The following is a 21,513-nucleotide window of genomic DNA, read 5'->3' as shown; positions in this document are numbered from 1 at the left end:
ACGCAGACCAAGATCATCCTTAACAGAACTCAAAAGGACTCTAATTTTAGATGGAGGTCGGAACACACATTTCACATTGTATTTCCGTAAAATACGGCCGATCTTGTTGGAAGTGTTTCCTACGTAATGCAAAAATGCAGCAGACTTAGGTGTCGACTCAGAATTATCGTTAATCACTAGATGTACAGTTGGTCGATAGCGCAACGCACTTTCAATCTGTCTATCACTATAGCCATTTTGACGAAACGTAACTTCAAGATGGGACAGCTCAACTGGTAAAGTCTCAGCGTCGGAAACGACTGTGCCCTGTGTACCAAGGTACGAAGTACCCGTTCACGCTGAGCCGGATGGTGACAACTATTAGCCTGTAAGTACCAGTCGGCGTGAGTACGTTTCCTGTAGACTGCATGTCCCAATGGTCCATCATCCTTCCTCCGAACCAACACGTCAAGAAAGGGAAGGCAACCATCCTCTTCCACCTCCATCGTAAAACGAATGTTCGGGTGGATCGAGTTCAGATGTTCTAGAAAGACATTCAAATTCTCCCTACCGTGAGGCCAAACAACGAAGGTATCGTCAACGTATCTAAAGAAACAGGCGGGTTTCAAAGGCGCCGACTACAATGCACGTCCCTCGAAGTCTTCCATAAACAAATTTGCGATCACAGGAGACAACGGACTACCCATCGCAACTCCATCTGTCTGCTCGTAATACTGGTCATTGAATAAAAAGTAAGTGGATGTCAACATATGCCGAAAGAGATTACTTGATTCAGCACCAAACCTAGCCTCAATTAACCGCAACGAATCAGACAGAGGAACACGATTGAAGAGAGAGACCACATCGAAACTCACTAAAATATCAGCTTACGTTGTTGCGAGTACTAGTCAGAAGTGACTGGCTGTTTGTTTCCCAATAATTCACAATTTCCGAGACGATGTGGTTAGGAGGTAACCAACGAACAGAGATTAAATTACTGCTGGTGAAACAAGCCAAGAATGACAATTATATTCTTGGTTGTCAGATGTAATATCAAAGGGACAAGCTCGTTTCACCCTAACCGCGATGCAACATGCGACCTTGAAACTCGGTGTCAGTCGACAAATGTGCAAAGTCATTTTGTCGTCACTCTGCATCAAAAGTCGTGCCCCACCCCCTCCCTCACCACCTGGACATATGGTGCGTCGGGTAGAATGGAGGGTGGACGCGAGCGCCGAATGCTAGACGTCATCTAGAGTCCCTCAGCACCGCTGTCGCCACCATCGGGCGCAGATGGCGTTCGCGACGGACGATTTGACTTCAGTTACAAACCAATACCGGAATCACAGACATTTATCAATATAGACCATCTGCAGGAACTTACAAACAACAAGGCATTTTCCTGGTCCTGAGAGCAAATGCGAAATTCATTTGTATTCTTGCCAGAGATTTGCGATCGCCAGCTTCGTTAGGCCATAGCCCACGGTTTACTGATTAAGCGCTAGTGAACTGAGCTACGACAACCCAGTTTCATCATCAAAATGGCTCTGAGTTCTGAGGTCTTCAGTCCTCTAGAACTTAGAACTACTTAAACTTAACTAACCTAAGGACATCACACACATCCATGCCCGAGGCAGGATTCGAACCTGCGACCGTAGCGGTCGCGTGGTTCCAGACTGAAGTGCCTAGAACCGCTCGGTCACAGCGGCCGGCAGTTTCATCATCAATCTGTTTAAGGATAGACAAGTTTTTGCCCTTACTCTGCTCCTATTTTAGATAGGAGGTTATAAACTCAACAGCGCTGATACTCGAGAAGTTTGCTGTTTGTGTGCCAAATTTTGTTGAAATCGATGCAGGGGTTTGGGAGGAGATGTCAGACAGACACAAACGTATAACTTAAAGTTAATAACGCTTTTTCATTATAACTAGCAATTTTGACCAAATAATCTTCAAGGTGATGGTGCCTTTTATGGCTTTTTAATACATTACTTGTGAATAAATCTGAATGTGGATAATGGATTTCAGTCAGGATCTAATATTGACAGTCTTTCGTAATTTTTTTACAGTCCTCTCTATCCTGTCATCCAGCTTCAAGTATTTCTTCTTCCTCTTCTTCCCTTCAACATTCATCTCCAGGTTCATGAACATGCAGTTTGAGCACTCCATTTCCTTCTTCAAGCATTTCATCAAATATTTGAGTCTAGGGTGAGGGTTTCCAATAATTTTTATAATTACTATTATTATAATTACTATAATTGTAATTCCAATTACGCCGCTTAGCTTTACTGCTATTATTTTTGCAATAGGGCTGTTTCTGCTGAACTGCCATGATCAGCCGAAATAGGCCTATTGTAAAAATAATAGGAATCAAATTCAGCAGCGTACTTTTAATTATGATTATACAATGCCCTTGAATGACATATACTGCATAGTGGGCCGAGAAGAATATAAATTGTTTCAAATAACATTTATTGTGCTGTGTCACCCTTCAACAGCATTCGTCGTTCGGTGCTTTTTCCTGAAGCAATTCCACATTAGAATGGAGATATTCTCATTCTGTAGCTAGGTATCCAGGTAGTAAAGTAGTCAAAAAAGGGAAAAACTCTTCGGTATCACGAGCTTGCGCATGGATCTAAATCGATCCTTTACTTATGTCGTCTGGTTCTACAAATGCTCATGCTGCACACACGCTAACGAGAAGTCTTCAAAATCTCCGTTCTGACGGTAATCCTCCATTAGACTGAAATCTTGAACTTTTCCACGTAAACTCTGCTTCATATGAAAGTGACATCCACTTATTTCACATGAAAAGAAAGCCTGAGGATGGTTCGGTATCGCAGCTGCCTCAAAAATCGACATACACTTTCTTGTGCACCACTGAGGAACTTCTCGTTTAATCAGACGAAACAGGTGAACATTGGTCTCTCTTCTCTGCCTGTTGCAACTCTTAAATGTTCCATCCATAAAAAACAGGTACTCGTTTTTGAACTTTCATTTGATTTGTTTCCTCTAAAAATGGTTGCCCTCTCCTCTAATCTGTCGTCTTCTAGAAGAAATTTACTACCGTCATTCACTTTTAAAGATAGCTTCATGAAGATCAATTTCCTAATAATTCCTTGTGTCTTGTTGGTTCCCCTACACATGACACTGCTGATAATGCAAGGTCCTCGTCATAGTTTCTGAGCGAGGGATTTCCATAACAAAATAATAACTTTTATTGTGAAGACTCCCCATTTAATCCACGTATATCTCGGATAACTAGATGTGTCACAGAGTGCTCGGGTGGTGGTATGGAGGGGAGAGTGGGAGAACACAGCTATCGAAAGCAGAGAAGGGGACGGTTGTGTCCGAAATTATCCGGTGTCCGCAAGTACCCGTGTCCGCAGACTTCCGGAGAACCAAACAAAAGCTCGACAAGTCAAGATTAACATTAAGTCCTTGTTGGAATTCTTTTAAATATATTGAAGGCATTTTTCATGATGAGTCCATTTTGGTCACGGAGGGAGGGCATGAGGAGAAAACATCCAACGAGATAGCTCAGAGAAGTGAGTGTTCCATCATGACAATGCACGACCATATGCGGCCTGTGTTATTCAGGAAATTTGACAAAAATCCCAACCGTCGTAGTCGCCATACCCTTCAACAGCATAGATATTTCCCCATTCATTCATTACTCGCGCCAGACTAATCTGACGAGTCCAAGAGTTCGGGCAAAGCGTGCGCATTCGCACAGAAGAAGGTCAATGGCCGGGTAGCCTTTAACTATATGAAGATAGCATCTGTTTCCGAAAGAACAGATACCATTGATGACCGCGCAGCTTCTCTAGAATGAAATGATTATTAAATCGAAATCCTTAGCTGCCGACAGGTGTTGTTGATGTACACACTCTTATTCTATTGGAACTCTATCGCAGATTCGTAGAGGATAATACAGAAGATTAATCGTTCCCCTACGCTCTGTAAAGAAGCATGGGACTTCATTTCCATTCCAATCAAAGAATGTAGAGACCTTCTAAAATGATGAAAACTATTGATGCTCTCTATAAAAAGAAAACGAGCTTGAAGAATGGCATTAAACAGTTTAATGTTCCAAAAAAGCATCTATGGGGGCGTTGGTTGGTTGGTTGGTTGTTTGATTTGGGGGAAAGGGACCGAACAGCGAGGTCATCGGTCCCAATAGATCAGGGAAGGATGGGGAAGTAAGTCGGCCGTGTCCTTTCAAAGGAACCATCCCGTCATTTGCCTAAAGTGATTTAGGGAAATCACAGAAAACCTAGATCAGGATGGCCGGACGCGAGTTTGAACCGTCGTCCTCCCGAATGCGAGTCCAGCGTGCTAACCACTGCGCCACCTCGCTCGGTATATGAGGGTGTCCAACATGTAATACCCACCAGAGGAAGTGGCAAAAACAAAATAGCCAGGCCAACAGTTTTGGGTAAAGATGTTGAATAAGAGATGGTTTAGTACTGTCCTACCAGGGAACCTTTTTTTCTCTGGGCTTACTCGTAATGACTTCTGAAAGTCGCCGTACAACTAGAAGAGAGAAAAAACATTCAACACCCTTTCAAAGACGCAACTGCTGAGGAAAATTAGGTTAGTCTGTTTCTTAAATATCAGAAAACGGAAGTGCCAAAAAGAAAGCCCAAAGGAACATGCTAAAGCAGGGCTCTTTTGGAAAACGTATTATACCCAGTCTGAAACTAAAGTACGTTTTCTGTAATTCAATATCTCTTTCAAATTTTGTTTACTGCTATTTTGCTTATTTTTAGAAGGAGACAGTTTATGGTAATTATTTTTCAAACTGGTAACCGATTTTAAAAATATTTTTTTGCGTAACAACTTTTAACGCTACATGCTTTTGAAGCTCAATTTTTTTCTAACTGCCGTTTTTTTAAATAAAAAACAAAATAACGGTCTGGTTTTGGGCATTTCCCTCTATATTTCGGGAACTTTTGTTACCACCTCGTTTTATGGTTCCCCACCTCTGCGTGTAATCAGATTTACAATGATAATTGAAAAAGAACAAACTTTTTTGTGGAGGAATACTACAGTGATTAATGGTTTATTCAGCTACACATATAGGTTCTAGCCAACCTCTCTCAAAAGCCTTTAATTGAATGACATCCAAGGATTTCACTGATATCCACCAAGGATAAAATAACGTTACATCTAAAGGCGCCACAAGCCAATTATCTTATGCAACCTGCGTCTCAGACTACGAATGTGGTGTAAGGAGAGGCCGGGAAGTGATGGTTCGCAAGGTGGAAGAGAAACAATGGTGAATGCCGACTGTATGCACTCGTGCGAAGGTGTGTGACAGCAAGTGCCATTCATATACGATTGTCAGCTGTACCTGTTTTGCGCAAAGCCTGGTGCCACTCGGGTGTGAACAACGATAACCTGTCATACGCCAAACGTGAATTTCGCAGTGAATAAACTCGTGACCAGCTGTCAGTCTTCACTCTTAACAAAACACAGCGTCGGTGAAAAGCCGAGTACCATCATATGCGTCAAGGGTCCGCATCACTAAATGGCTGAAACGGTAACCCGGTCATCCGTCGACTCGATTTCAGTCGCACGTTGCCTATCTAACCGGTTCCAGGAGCATCAAAAAATTTGATTTTCAGTACTTCATATGATTACTGACCGAATTTAAAAATTTAAAATCTTGTAATATAGTCACTGGGAGATCAATCTTACGTTAAAAGTTTAACGCATCAAGTCCAGTATTCTTGTTGTTGTTGTGGTCTTCAGTCCTGAGACTGGTTTGATGCAGCTCTCCATGCTACTCTATCCTGTGCAAGCTTCTTCATCTCACAGTACCTACTGCAACCTACATCCTTCTGAATCTGCTTGGTGTATTCATCTCTTGGTCTCCCCCTACGATTTTTACCCTCCACGCTGCCCTCCAATGCTAAATTGGTGATCCCTTGATGCCTCAGAACATGTCCTACCAATCAATCCCTTCTTCTAGTCAAGTTGTGCCACAAACTTCTCTTCTCCCCAATCCTATTCAATACCTCCTCATTAGTTATATGATCTACCCATCTAATCTTCAGCATTCTTCTGTAGCACCACATTTCGAAAGCTTCTATTCTCTTCTTGTCCAAACTATTTATCGTCCATGTTTCACTCCCATACATGGCTACACTCCATACAAATACTTTCAGAAATGACTTCCTGACACTTAAATCAATACTCGATGTTAACAAATTTCTCTTCTTCAGAAACGCTTTCCTTGCCATTGCCAGTCTACATTTTATATCCTCTCTACTTCGACCATCATCAGTTATTTTGCTCCCCAAATAGCAAAATTCCTTTACTACTTTAAGTGTCTCATTTCCTAATCTAATTCCCTCAGCATCACCCGATTTAATTCGACTACATTCCATTATCCTCGTTTTGCTTTTGTTGATGTTCATCTTATATCCCCCTTTCAAGATGCTATCCATTCCGTTCAACTGCTCTTCCACGTCCTTTGCTGTCTCTGACAGAATTACAATGTCATCGGCGAACCTCAAGGTTTTTATTTCTTCTCCATGGATTTTAATACCTACTCCGAATTTTTCTTTTGTTTCCTTCACTGCTTGCTCAATATACAGATTGAATAACATCGGGGAGAGCCTACAACCCTGTCTCAATCCCTTCCCAACCACTGCTTCACTCTCATGTCCCTCGACTGTTATAACTGCCATATTGTTTCTGTACAAATTGTAAATAGCCTTTCGCTCCCTGTATTTTACCCCTGCCACCTTTAAGATTTGAAAGAGAGTATTCTAGTCAACATTGTAAAAAGATTTCTCTAAGTCTACAAATGCTAGAAACGTAGGTTTGCCTTTTCTGAGTCTAGTCGTAGGGTCAGTATTGCCTCAAGCGTTCCCATATTTCTACGGAATCCAAACTCATCTTCCCCGAGGTCGGCTTCTACCAGTTTTTCCATTCGTCTGTAAAGAATTCGCGTTAGTATGTTGCAGCCGTGACTTATTAAACTGATAGTTCGGTAATTTTCACATCTGTCAACGCCTGCTTTCTTTGGGATTGGAATTATTATATTCTTCTTGAAGTCTGAGGGTATTTCGCCAGTCTCATACATTTTGCTCACCAGATGGTAGAATTTTGTTAGGACTGGCTCTCCCAAGGCCGTCAGTAGTTCTAGTGGAATGTTATCTACTCCCGGGGCCTTGTGTTGACTCAGGTGTTTCAGTGCTCTGTCAAACTCTTCACGCAGTATCATATCTCCCATTTCATCTTCATCTACATCCTCTTCAATTTCCATAATATTGTCCTCAAATACATCGCCCTTGTATAGACCCTCTACATACTGCTTCCACCTTTCTGCTTTCCCTTCTTTGCTTAGAACTGGGTTTCCATCTGAGCTCTTGATATTCATACAAGTGGTTCTCTTTTCTCCAAAGGTCTCTTTAATTTTCCTGTAGGCAGTATCTATCTTACCCCTAGTGAGATAAGCCTCTACATCCTTACATTTGTCCTCTAGCCATCCCTGCTTAGCCATTTTGCACTTCCTGTCGATCTCATTATTGAGACGTTTGAATTCCTTTTTGCCTGCGTCATTTACTGCATTTTTACATTTTCTCCTTTCGTCAATTAAATTCAATATTTCTTCCGTTACCCAAGGATTTCTACTAGCCCTTGTCTTTTTACCTACTTGATCCTCTGCTGCCTTCACTACTTCATCCCTCAAAGCTACCCATCCTTCTTCTACTGTCTTTCTTTCCCCCATTCCTGTCAATTGTTCCCTTATGCTCTCCCTGAAACTCTGTACAACCTCTGGTTCTTTCAGTTTATCCAGGTCCCATCTCTTTAAAATCCCACCTTTTTGCAGTTTGTTCAGTTTCAATCTACAGTTCATAGATAACCAATAGAGTGTGGTCAGAGTCCACATCTGCCCCTGGAAATGTCTTACAATTTAAAACCTGGTTCCTAAAGCTCTGTCTTACCATTATATAATCTATCTGAAACCTGTCAGTATCTCCCGGCTTCTTCCATGTATACAACCTTCTTTTATGATTCTTGAACCAAGTGTTAGCTATGATTAAGTTGTGCTCTGTGGAAAATTCTACCAGGCGGCTTCCTCTTTCATTTCTTACTCCCAATCCATATTCACCTACTACGTTTCCTTCTCTCCCTTTTCCTACTACCGAATTCCAGTCACCCATGACTATAAATTTTCGTCTCCCTTCACTATCTGAATAATTTCTTTCATTTCATCATACATTTCTTCAATTTCTTCGTCGTCTGCAGAGCTAGTTGGCATATAAACTTGTACTACTGTAGTAGGCGTGGGCTCCGTGTCTATCTTGGCCACAATAATGCGTTCACTATGCTGTTTGTAGTAGATTACCCGCACTCCTATTTTTTTTATTAATTATTAAACCTACTCCTGCATTACCCCTATTTGACTTTGTATTTATAACCATGTATTCGCCTGACCAAAAGTCTTGTTCCTCCCGCCACCGAACTTCACTAATTCCCACTACATCTAACTTTAACCTATCCATTTCCCTTTTTAAATTTTCTGACCTACCTGCCCGATTAAAGGATCTGACATTCCACGCTCCGATCCGTAGAACGCCAGTTTTCTTTCTCCTGATAACAACGTCTTCTTGAGTAGTCCCCGCCCGGAGATCCGAATGGGGGACTATTTTACCTCCGGAATATTTTACTCAAGAGGACGCCATCATCATTAACCAAACAGTAGAGCTGCATGCCCTCGGGAAAAATAACGGCTGTAGTTTCCCCTTGCTTTCAACCGTTCGCAGTACCAACACAGCAAGGCCGTTTTGGTTAGTGTTACAAGGCCAGATCAGTCAATCAGCCAGATTGTTGCCCCTGCAACTACTGAAAAGGCTGCTGCCCCTCTTCAGGAACCACAAGTTTGTCTGGCCTCTCACCAGATACCCCTCCGTTGTGGTTGCACCTACGGTACGGCTATCTGTATCGCTGAGGCACGCTAGCCTCCCCAACAACGGCAGGGTCCAGTACTACAGTTAGAAACTCTGCAAACGGGTGTCTCTCCAAAGAGTCGTGAGGAGCGTGTTGAAATTTCGTTTCTGCATTCTGTGTCTAGAGACAGCCCAGAAAATTAGTGCTCGTCACTTTATTCACGCGACAGACAGCGTCAAAAGAAGATTTTTAAAGCGGAATTTTACGGTCCCATTCCATAGAGCGCTCTTAGATTGCTCTAATGTGATATTCGTTTTTATCGGTATGTATTAACAAGGACGCTAAAACACGAAGAGTAATATGAGTAACCCAACAGCGACTGGGCAGCGCCGTATGCTTGGCGGCACCAGTCCGTACGTGCCAGGGCATTGCTGTCGCTGCTGCAGGACTCGCTATTACGAGGGTCACTCCAAAACAAATGCACACTATTTTTGTAAAAATACAGTTTTCATTTTGCACGTGTGAAAGTTTTACAGTGTGTAGATACATCCTCCCCGCTTGTTTTCAAACTTAGTTCAACCTGTTCCCGTGAGTGGCGCTGTCACAGCATGTCTTCAAGATGGCTGCTACACTTTACGTTCGTCAGAAGCAATGTGCAGTCATAGAATTCCTGTGCTGTGAAAACGAGACCGTGGGAAACATCCACAAGAGGTTGGCAAAGGTGTATGGAGATGGTGCTGTCGATCGCAGTACAGTTAGTTGGTGGGCAACCAGGTTACGTGACGAAAGCGGGCACGGCAATATTGAGGATTGTCCTCGCAGATGCACGCCTCGTACTGCACACACTCCAGACAATGTGCAGAGAGTTAACGGATTGGTGACTGCTGACAGACGCATCACAGTGAACGAATTGTCACGCTACGCTGGGATAGGGGAAGGAAGTGTTTGCAGAATACTGAAAGTGTTTGCGTTAAAAAAGGTTTGTGCCAGATGGGTTCCCTCACAAAGAAACAAGAAAAACAGTATTCAGCGAACGTTTGGAACAGTACGAGAATGGTGGAGATGAATTTCTTGGAAGGACTGTGACAGGTGATGAAACATGGCTCCATCATTTTTCACCAGAGACGAAGAGGCAATCAATGGAGTGGCATCATGCAAATTCACCCAAGAAAAAAAATTTAAAACCACACCTTCTGCTGGAAAAGTTACGGCTACGGTGTTCGAATCCAAGGACTCTTGCTTGTTGACATCATGCCAAGTGGAACCACCATAAATTCTGATGCATATGTGACGACACTGAAGAAACTTCAAGCTCGACTGAGTCATGTTCGACCACATCGGCAAAAGCAGGATGCTTTGCTGTTGCACGACAATGCACGGCCACATGTCAGTCAAAAAACCATGGAAGCGATCACTAAACTCGGATGGACAACACTGAAACACCCGCCTTACAGTCCTGATCTGGCTCCATGTGACTATCATCTCTTTGAGAAACTGAAAGACTCTCTTCGTGGAACAAGGTTTGAAGATGATGACTCCTTTGTGCACGCTGCCAAACAGTGGCTCCAACAGGTTGGTCCAGAATTTTTACCGTGCGGGGTATACAGGCGCTGGTTCCAAGATGGCGTAAGGCAGTTGAGAGGGATGGAAATTATGTGGGGAAATGAAAATATTGTCCCTAAAGGATGTATCTACACACTGTAAAAAACTTTCAAACATGTAGAATAAAAGATGGATTTAAAAAAAATAGTGTGCATTTCTTTTGGAGTGACCCTCGTACTCCGAGTTGCACTATCTCTGTTAATACGTACTGATAAAACGAATATCGCATTAGAGTAATCTGGGAGCGCTCTATCGAACGGGTACGTAAAATTTCGCTTAAAAAATCTTTTTGTCTGTAACGAGAAACAAACCTGGGCGTCAGACTCTGAGGACAGACACCCAGGTATCTCCTTGGACACTATATTCATCCAGTATTTGAGAATGAGAGTGGTCAGTGACTTTCAACAATCTTTACACATAATTTCAAACCTCTCCGAAGTTTATCTTGCTTACATCTCTCATAAAATAATTAAAGGAAAAAAGTGTATTTGTTGCTACTTTCTCGCTGTTCATGCAGTAAAACTTCTACATTAGGAATGACATTTTAATTTATTACTTCTTTACTACCAACTCAGTTTGAAAGTAGTCAAACGTTTGGAACTGTTTTATACACGGGAATTCTATTTATTAAAGATTCGAGCGTAGAGGGTTGTTGGTATTGTTTACCGCCTTATCCCGTCAGCTGCTATTATGTGGGTTCCTTTTGCCATACACCAAGAGCTTCATTGAGAAATATTTAATACCCAGACCAGTATTCAGACATATAGCCAACATTAGTGGGATATATCGTGAATGACTATGTCTGAAGACGTGTGTGTCAAGTATGGATGTCTGTGGTACACAGTTTGTCATGTGTACATGTTGCAACCGTCCAACGCTAAACGACCACAATTCTTGGTCGTACTGGACACTACTGTCAAGAGACAAAAACGCGGAATTTACAAATACTTACAAGCTGCAGAGCACCCAGGATATAACATACATGTGGATTCCCTGAAAACGCTCTTGGTATTCGTCTAACTTAGATACGTTCAAGTTTTTGATGGTTAGCTCAGCTGGCGATCACAACAGAATAACACATGCTACAGTTGAGACATATATATATATATATATATATATATATATATAGGGTGTACGGGTATGTGTAAGTGCATGTATTCCTGTTGGTGACTGAGGATGGTGTACTGAACCACATGACTTCAGCATTTACGTCATATGCAGACTAGTAATTATAGCTACTACAAGTCACAGGTTTTTAGGTCGGGTAGTACCTACAAGCACATAGGAGCAAGAGCAAGACGTTTATTTTCCCCTGGACAGCAGGTCAGATGTTGAAGTGTGGACGTATGGGCGCAAAACGGTTAGACTATATTGACCGGCTTTGTTCACATCGCGGCCCAGGTACGGCCGTGCAGAAAACATCATGACGCAAAGTTTGTGACGGGTCTATCGGAAGACAGTTTACCGCTAAGCAAAGACAACCACCACGCCGATGTATGTACATATAAAAATATCTGCACATAGTTCCATTACACCATGTAAGTGTTTCGCTCTGCAAAAGTCAACCAACTCGTGTCCAGCCATCCTGATTTAGGTTTTCCGTGATTTCCCTAAATCGCTTCAGGCAAATACCGGGATGGTTCCTTTGAAAGGTCGAGTTCCTTCCACATCCTTCCCTCGTCCAATGGGACCCAGGACCAAGCTGTTTGGTCCCCTCCTACAAATCAACCAACTAAAAGATAACCAGGCTGTTCTCAAGAACTTGGTATCTGTGGGTATTCTATTCCTCCTCTTGATGAACTGCATTTACGAAAGGGGAAATTTTTGGGATCACAAACACAATCAGTTATTGGAGGTTAAATTTAATGGTTCTAAGCACTATGGGACTCAACTGCTGAGGTCATTAGTCCCCTAGAACTTAGAACTAGTTAAACCTAACTAACCTAAGGACATCACAAACATCCATGCCCGAGGCAGGATTCGAACCTGCGACCGTAGCGGTCTTGCGGTTCCAGACTGCAGCGCCTTTAACCGCACGGCCACTTCGGCCGGCAGTTATTGGAGGGGTTGATGGTGTTATCCCACCTGCCAGCTTAGCCGAGAGCGCTAATGCGCCTGCTTCCTGGACTCGGGTAGGCGCGCTGGCCCCAGATTGAATCCGCCTGGCGGCTTAACGACGGAAGCCAGTGTGCCGGCCAGCCTGGATGTGGTTTTTGGGCGGTTTTCCACATCCCACTAGGTGAATACCGGGCTGGTCCCCACGTCCCACCTCAGTTCCACGGCTCGCAAACATCTGAACACATTCGCACTATTCCATGGATTACACTAGACGCAGACAGTTGGGGTACACTAATTCCGTCTCGGGGGGTACAGGGTGGCGGCAGGAAGGGCATCCAGCCACCCGTTAAATTAACCTTGCCAAATCCGATTAACCATGCCGACCCTGAGTCATTGTGTGACAAAGGCGCAAGCAAAAGAAAGAAAGAAAGATGGTGTTATCCAATGTTGTACTGCACAGCGTCGCTAAAATGGTACAAGATATTGCCAAACACCTAGTCATTACCAATGACGAAACGCTACCGGTTGTTGAAAGATGTCAGGGAATATTTTACCCTCACAACGCACAAGACTATTGTTGACTATTCAGTTCAAGTAATGTTAATTTATAGCGTCAGCTTCTGCAGTAAATAAATCAATCACACATTGTCATATGTATGTCAATGTCGCTAATTATACACAGTACTGTCATTTATTGATATACAGCGTGGTGCAAGAAATGTGTTACCATTTTGTTTTTGAATATAAACTTTATTGTCAATACAATCTGAAAGGAACATATACTACAATGAAGAGCCGTCCATGGAGATTTGTTCTAACTCAGCACATGCTCAATATGTCCACCATTTCGTTTCCTAACTTCCTTCAAACGAACACTGAAGTTAGTGATTACCCTACGGCACATGTCTTCCGTAATTTCACTGCAAGCTTGAAAAATAAGTCTTCTGAGCTCCATTAAATCACGTGGACGTTTCGGGAAAATTTTTTCCTTTAGATACCCCCAAAGAAAAAAGTCACATGGATTGAGGTCTGGGCTATTGGGGGAGGGCAATTTTGTCCGTCATTGAAGCGACCTGGAAACCTGAGTGAAATGATCCACATGTCGAAATGCTCGTGTAAAACTCCAACAGAGTGTTTGCAGTATGTGGCCTTGCTCCACCTTGCATGAACCACTGCGTGTTGAAGGGCAAGGCAGTAGCAAGAAGCTACGGAATGAAGCTATGGCGAAGCATGCTCAAATAACGCTCGCAGTCCACAGTTTCTTCAAAGAAAGAGGGTCCAACAAGTCCGTGACTAGAAATTGCTGCCCACACTGTAATCCTCGGAGCATAATGTTGTCGTTCACGAGGCACTTGTGGGTTTTCAGTGGCCCAAAAGCGTACATCTTGTTTGTTAACCACACTGTCTAAATGAAAATGCACCTCATCTCAAAACCAAACGTTGTTGAGAGTTTCTTCCCTATCCCACTGAGCAAACAGTAGTCTCTGCTGCTTGTGTTCTTCAGTGAGCTTCTGTGCACAGGTCATCTTGTATGGGTACATATGGAGGGCACTTTTAAAAATGCGTAGAACGGAGCGTCTGGATATTCCCAGTTGCACTGCTGCCTTTCTACACGATTTACCGGGACTTCTCTGTACAGCAACTCGTACCGCTTCAATATTCTCCGGCGAACAAACAGGCTTAGGTCGAGGTCGTTCGCTTCCAATACTGTTACTTCCTGTTCAAATTTATCGTACAACCTGTGGATGGTTTTCTTGCAAGGGACCCATCGTGTGTTAAACTGTTGTCGAAAACGCCTCTGAGTCACAACAAGGTTTTTCGTTTCATGAAAAAGTAACACAATTGCCGATCGTTGCTCTATCGTCAGTCTTCCATTGTCAGCCATTGCTGCTTACTAATCTCCTAGCGGCAGTATCGTGAATTACACGTCATTTCGTAACTCATTTGTTTTTCCAAGCCCTGCTGGTACTGCTGTAGAGATGTGCGTCGTAAATTGCGAAAGAAACAATTGGTAACACATTTCGTGCGCCACCCTGTAGGACACAGGTACTGGAATGAGCTGTAGAGAGAGGTTTGCGGAAGCGCGAAAAATTTACTGTTATTAAGTTAGAAACTTAATGAAGGACAGGGCAGAGAGGGCTGGCTCTGTAACCATTGATCAGGTGGAAGGAGCAGACATACCGGCAATCCGTTGTCGAAGACGGGCGGGTGGTGGGCGTCGTGGTTGGCCGCCGCGGCCGCGTGCTCCTTGGGCGGCAGCGACGGCACCCGGCTGGGCTTGGGCGGCGGCTGCTCGGGCAGGTCCGCGTCGGCCGCCCCCGCCGCCTCCGCCGCGCCGTCGCCCTCGTAGCCGAAGCGCCGCCTCTCGAGGCAGGGGCTGAGCGCCGGGTCGCTCGTCACGCGCACCATCTTGGCCACGGCGTGCCCGTGGCCCGCCCCTGGCGTCGACGACGGCGACACCTGCTGGACCACAAACAGCTGCATACCTCTGTCCGAGGGCCGCCGCCCCCAACCGTGCCAATTCCTTTCACCGCACAAGAGTCCGCCGAGTTGCGCGCGCTAGGAGACCGTGGTCGATGCACTTTAGTTTCCCATGACGTTTCCTCTCTGACTGCGAGACACATCTTCAGAGGCAAAGCAGCGCACTGCAATCAGAACTCGAGGGAGCGCCGAATATATAGGCAGTGTAGAGAGCAGGACCGTTGATATTTTTAAAAACATCCGATATATCAATATTTTTTTAAAAAAATTGTCATCATCAGCCCTCGATATATCGAAATAAGTATCGATGTACAGAAATATAGACGGAAACAACGTCTACGTATCGGCCCATAAAAATATCGGCTGCATATTGTACATATACTGCCAGTTTTAGAGGTGTATATTTAAGTATTGATTTGTTGTTGTGGTCTTCAGTCCTGAGACTGGTTTGATGCAGCTCTCCATGCTACTCTATCCTGTGCAAGCTGCTTCATCTCCCAGTACGTACTGCAGCCTACATCCTTCTGAATCTGCTTAGTGTATTCATCTCTAGGTCTACCTCTACGATTTTTACCCTCCACGCTGCCCTCCAATACTAAATTGGTGACCCCTTGATGCCTCAGAACATGTCCTACCAACCGATCCTTTCTTCTAGTCAAGTTGTGCCACAAACTTCTCTTCTCCCCAATTCTATTCAATACCTCATTAGTTGTGTGATCTACCCATCTAATCTTCAGCATTCTTCTGTAGCACCACATTTCGAAAGTTTCTATTCTCTTCTTGTCCAAACTATTTATCGCCCATGTTTCACTTCCATACATGGCTACACTCCATACAAATACTTTCAGAAACCACTTCCTGACACTTAAATCTATACTCGATGTTAACAAATTTCTGTTCTCCAGAAACGCTTTCCTTGCCACTGCCAGTTTACACTTTATATCCTCTCTGTTCGACCATCTTCAATTATTTTGCTCCCCAAATAGCAAAATTCCTTTACTACTTTAAGAGTGTCATTTCCTAATCTAATTCCCTCAGCATCACCCGATTTAATTCGACTAAATTCCTTCATCCTCGTTATACTTTTGTTGATGTTCATCTTATACCCTCCTTTCAACACACTGTGCATTCCGTTCAAGTGCTCTTCCAAGTCCTTTACTGTCTCTGACAGAATTACAATGTCATCGGCGAACCTCAAAGTTTTTATTTCTTGTCCATGGATTTTAATACCTACTCCGAATTTTTCCTTTGTTTCCTTTACTGCTTGCTCAATATACAGATTGAATAACATTGCGGAGAGGCTATAGCCCTGTCTCACTCCCTTCCCAACCACTGCTTCCCTTTTATGTCTCTCGACTCTTTATAACTGCCATATTGTTTCTGTACAAATTGTAAATAGCCTTTCGCTCCCTGCCACCTTCAGAATTTGAAAGAGAGTATTCTAGTCAACATTATTAAAAGCTTTCTCTAACTCTATAAATGCTATAAACGTAGGTTTGCCTTTTCTTAATCTAGCTTCTAAGATAAGTCGTAGGGTCAGTATTGCCTCACGTGTTCCAATGTTATTTGATATTCTGTACGAGGGGCGTTTGAAAAGTCCGTGCAAAGTCCGAGAGATGGCACCACCGGCCGTATCGAGGTAATCTTTAGTTCGTAGCATCTTTGGGAAGCCATATTGGTATAGTTTTTTGTGTTTCGCATTCGTGTGACTCAAGGAAGTTGAGGGATTGTCAAAAAACGAACGAAAAAGAATTTCTTGTGGTGATTAAACATTACTTTATGAAAGGCAAATCGCCTCAGGAGACTAAAAAGAATCTTGATAAACATTACGGTGACTCATTCCATGTAGGGTTTTCACGGCCGGCGTCTTTATCAGTAAACTCTTCCGGGCTAAGTTGCCGTGGTCGATCTGTAGAACATCTTCTCCCTGACGTTTCGTTCTCAACTACGGAGAACATCTTCCGAGGTGAGTCGACGACTGGCTGCTAGGAGCTGGGGCCGCCGCTTATATAGAGATCGTAGGGGGCGCCACCACACGTCACATGGCGTCGATGTGCAGCTATCTCTGGCTATCGCCTGTTCTCTCGATTGCAGGCAATCGATTGTCACGTGACTGATGCAACGTCGACCGCCATATCTTATCCAATTTTAATCCTTCTTCTTTACGATTAAAATTGTATTGATGTTTGTGGATTTCAATTGCCTCTCTATACATACGTGTATAATAGTGCGACGTCCTCGCTAGCACGCTTGTTTCACCAAATTTTATGTCGTGATCTCCATCCTTAAAAACATGTTCCGCTACTGCTGATTTGTCGATATGTCCCAAGCGACAGTTTCTTTTGTGCTCCGTCAACCGTGTATTGATGCTTCTTTTGGTAGTTCCTATGTAAACCCTGCCGCAACTACACGGAATTTTATATACCCCTGGGGTGGCTAGGGGGTGACGAGCATCTTTTGTTGATCTTAGGCATTCACTAATTTTCTTAGTAGGTCTAAAAATGGTCTCTACCTGAAACATGGCTAGTACTTTTCCAATGCGATCCGTGATATTATGGATGAACGGAAGAAATACTTTTCCAGCTGATGGTTGTTGCTGTCTCCTATTTTTAGGCATTTTTCTATTTGGGTGAAGTGCTCTATTAATCTCGTTTTTTGTATAACCATTTTTCGCAAAGGCCATTCGTAAATGATTTAGTTCTTCTTGTAAGTAGCCTGGTTCACAAATATTATTGGCCCTATCCACTAGTGTTTTTATGACCCCCCTCTTTTGCCTAGGGTGGTGGTTTGAGTTCTTATGGAGGTAGCGATCGGTATGTGTACCTTTCCTGTAGACCTTATGGCCTAAGGTCCCATCCGCCCGTTTGATAACTGATACATCCAAGAAGTTAAGTTGTCCATTCTTCTCCTTCTCCATAGTAAATTTAATCTTTGGGTTGATGCTATTTAAGTGTACCAGAAAATCATTCAAGTCTTCTTCCTCATGATTCCATATTACAAAGGTATCATCCACATACCGATACCACTTCGAGGGGCTTTTTTTGGCCGGCTGCAATGCTTGATGTTCAAAATATTCCATGAATAAATTCGCAATTGCGGGACTTAGGGGACTTCCCATGGCTACCCCATCGATCTGTTCATAAAATTCACCATTATACTGAAAATAGGTTGAGGATAGACAGTGTTGGAACAAGGCTACTATATCAGTAGGGAACATATTGGCTATATGGGAGAGAGCTTCATCAACTGGAACCATCGTGAACAAAGACACTATATCAAAACTGACAAGTATGTCATTAGGACCGACAGTAATTTCCCTCAATTTCTCAATGAAGTGTAGAGAGTTTTTGATATGACTCTCAGTTTTGCCTATGTGAGGTTGTAACAAAGAGGCAAGGTGTCTGGCTAGTTCTTGGGTAGGAGCTCCAATTGCGCTGACTATTGGTCTCAAAGGAACATCAGGTTTATGTATCTTTGGTAATCCATATAATCTCGGAGGATAAGCCTCCGTTTCACAAAGATACTTTTTAACTTCTGTAGGAATTGAAAACTGTTTTATCAGACGCTTGGTGGCATTCAGCACATTCGTTGTGGGATCCTTTTTCAACTTCTTGTATGTGCTGGGTTCCAGGAGATCACTGATCTTCTTGTGATAATCCTCAGTATTCATTAAAACAGTAACATTTCCCTTGTCAGCGGCAACTATAATAACATTCTTGTCTGCATTGATCTCCCGCAATGCCTTCCTTTCCCCTTGAGACAGATTGCTGCTGGGTGGCTTAGCTTTGCGTAATATCCTGGAGGTTTCCATTCTAATTTCATCAGCAGAATATGATGGTAACTGACGAATTCCTGCCTCTATATTAGCAATAATGTCCTCCACAGGAATCTTGGATGGAGTTATTGCAAAATTCCCTCCTTTAGACAGAACAGAAAGTTCTTCCTTAGACAATTCTTTTTCCGATAAATTAATAACCGTTTGGGAATTGTTTGGAATCGCTGTTTCCTGTCGACCCTCTTGTAGACGATCAAACTTGTCCTTCTGCCTATTGGAAGACACTTCTGCACTAATCTCCATAGATCTAAATGTTAAACTGTCCACTTTGTTCCAATGACAAAACTGCATAGTATTGCTAATAAGTAAATGAAGATTTAGCAGTTGGCCATCACATACCGCCAGTCCTCGTCGTGTCTGATGTATCCGCTCACGTAGTAATGCCAGTTCCATACGAGAATAAATACGGTTAGCTTGTGAGAAGAATGTTGATATTTTGAACATCAAGCATTGCAGTCGGCCAAAAAAAGCCCCTCGAAGTGGTATCGGTATGTGGATGATACCTTTGTAATATGGAATCATGAGGAAGAAGACTTGAATGATTTTCTGGTACACTTAAATAGCATCAACCCAAAGATTAAATTTACTATGGAGAAGGAGAAGAATGGACAACTTAACTTCTTGGATGTATCAGTTATCAAACGGGCGGATGGGACCTTAGGCCATAAGGTCTACAGGAAAGGTACACATACCGATCGCTACCTCCATAAGAACTCAAACCACCACCCTAGGCAAAAGAGGGGGGTCATAAAAACACTAGTGGATAGGGCCAATAATATTTGTGAACCAGGCTACTTACAAGAAGAACTAAATCATTTACGAATGGCCTTTGCGAAAAATGGTTATACAAAAAACGAGATTAATAGAGCACTTCACCCAAATAGAAAAATGCCTAAAAATAGGAGACAGCAACAACCATCAGCTAGAAAAGTATTTCTTCCGTTCATCCATAATATCACGGATCGCATTGGAAAAGTACTAGCCAAGTTTCAGGTAGAGACCATTTTTAGACCTACTAAGAAAATTAGTGAATGCCTAAGATCAACAAAAGATGCTCGTCACCCCCTAGCCACCCCAGGGGTATATAAAATTCCGTGTAGTTGCGGCAGGGTTTACATAGGAACTACCAAAAGAAGCATCAATACACGGTTGACGGAGCACAAAAGAAACTGTCGCTTGGGACATATCGACAAATCGGCAGTAGCGGAACATGTTTTTAAGGATGGAGATCACGACATAAAATTTGGTGAAACAAGCGTGCTAGCGAGGACGTCGCACTATTATACACGTATGTATAGAGAGGCAATTGAAATCCACAAACATCAATACAATTTTAATCGTAAAGAAGAAGGATTAAAATTGGATAAGATATGGCGGTCGACGTTGCATCAATCACGTGACAATCGATTGCCTGCAATCGAGAGAACAGCCGAAACGTCAGGGAGAAGAAGTTCTACAGATCGACCACGGCAACTTAGCCCGGAAGAGTTTACTGATAAAGACGCCGGCCGTGAAAGCCTACATGGAATGATTCGACGCCTCTACGGGGAGGAAATGTCAACTAGGGTACGACGACTGGAGAACCTACGCAAGAAGAAAGGTCAACAACTTTGCTCACTCACTTTTCTGCTACGCTGTCGTGATACCGGTATAGTTCCCAAGTTTTTAAAAGTGAGAAGAATGTTTCATTCGCCACAAGCTAACCGTATTTATTCTCGTATGGAACTGGCATTACTACGTGAGCGGATACATCAGACACGACGAGGACTGGCGGTATGTGATGGCCAACTGCTAAATCTTCATTTACTTATTAGCAATACTATGCAGTTTTGTCATTGGAACAAAGTGGACAGTTTAACATTTAGATCTATGGAGATTAGTGCAGAAGTGTCTTCCAATAGGCAGAAGGACAAGTTTGATCGTCTACAAGAGGGTCGACAGGAAACAGCGATTCCAAACAATTCCCAAACGGTTATTAATTTATCGGAAAAAGAATTGTCTAAGGAAGAACTTTCTGTTCTGTCTAAAGGAGGGAATTTTGCAATAACTCCATCCAAGATTCCTGTGGAGGACATTATTGCTAATATAGAGGCAGGAATTCGTCAGTTACCATCATATTCTGCTGATGAAATTAGAATGGAAACCTCCAGGATATTACGCAAAGCTAAGCCACCCAGCAGCAATCTGTCTCAAGGGGAAAGGAAGGCATTGCGGGAGATCAATGCAGACAAGAATGTTATTATAGTTGCCGCTGACAAGGGAAATGTTACTGTTTTAATGAATACTGAGGATTATCACAAGAAGATCAGTGATCTCCTGGAACCCAGCACATACAAGAAGTTGAAAAAGGATCCCACAACGAATGTGCTGAATGCCACCAAGCGTCTGATAAAACAGTCTTCAATTCCTACAGAAGTTAAAAAGTATCTTTGTGAAACGGAGGCTTATCCTCCGAGATTATATGGATTACCAAAGATACATAAACCTGATGTTCCTTTGAGACCAATAGTCAGCGCAATTGGAGCTCCTACCCAAGAACTAGCCAGACACCTTGCCTCTTTGTTACAACCTCACATAGGCAAAACTGAGAGTCATATTAAAAACTCTCTACACTTCATTGAGAAATTGAGGGAAATTACTGTCGGTCCTAATGA

General features: G+C 43.0%; 1 protein-coding gene across 1 annotated transcript in view; it reads right to left on the bottom strand.

The window, feature by feature from the left end:
• Positions 1 to 21,513, bottom strand: part of LOC124798755 (breast cancer anti-estrogen resistance protein 3 homolog) — a 227,174-nt gene that overhangs the window by 58,987 nt on the left and 146,674 nt on the right. The window contains exon 8 of the mRNA XM_047262283.1: positions 14,725 to 15,006. Coding sequence (XP_047118239.1) covers positions 14,725 to 15,006 — 282 coding nt within the window. The remainder of the gene's footprint in view (positions 1 to 14,724; positions 15,007 to 21,513) is intronic.

This window comes from Schistocerca piceifrons, chromosome 5 (assembly GCF_021461385.2).
Source record: "Schistocerca piceifrons isolate TAMUIC-IGC-003096 chromosome 5, iqSchPice1.1, whole genome shotgun sequence".
Lineage (NCBI taxonomy): Eukaryota > Metazoa > Arthropoda > Insecta > Orthoptera > Acrididae > Schistocerca > Schistocerca piceifrons.
Note: the sequence above shows the minus strand (reverse complement) of the source record. Positions and strands in the feature narration are given on the sequence as shown.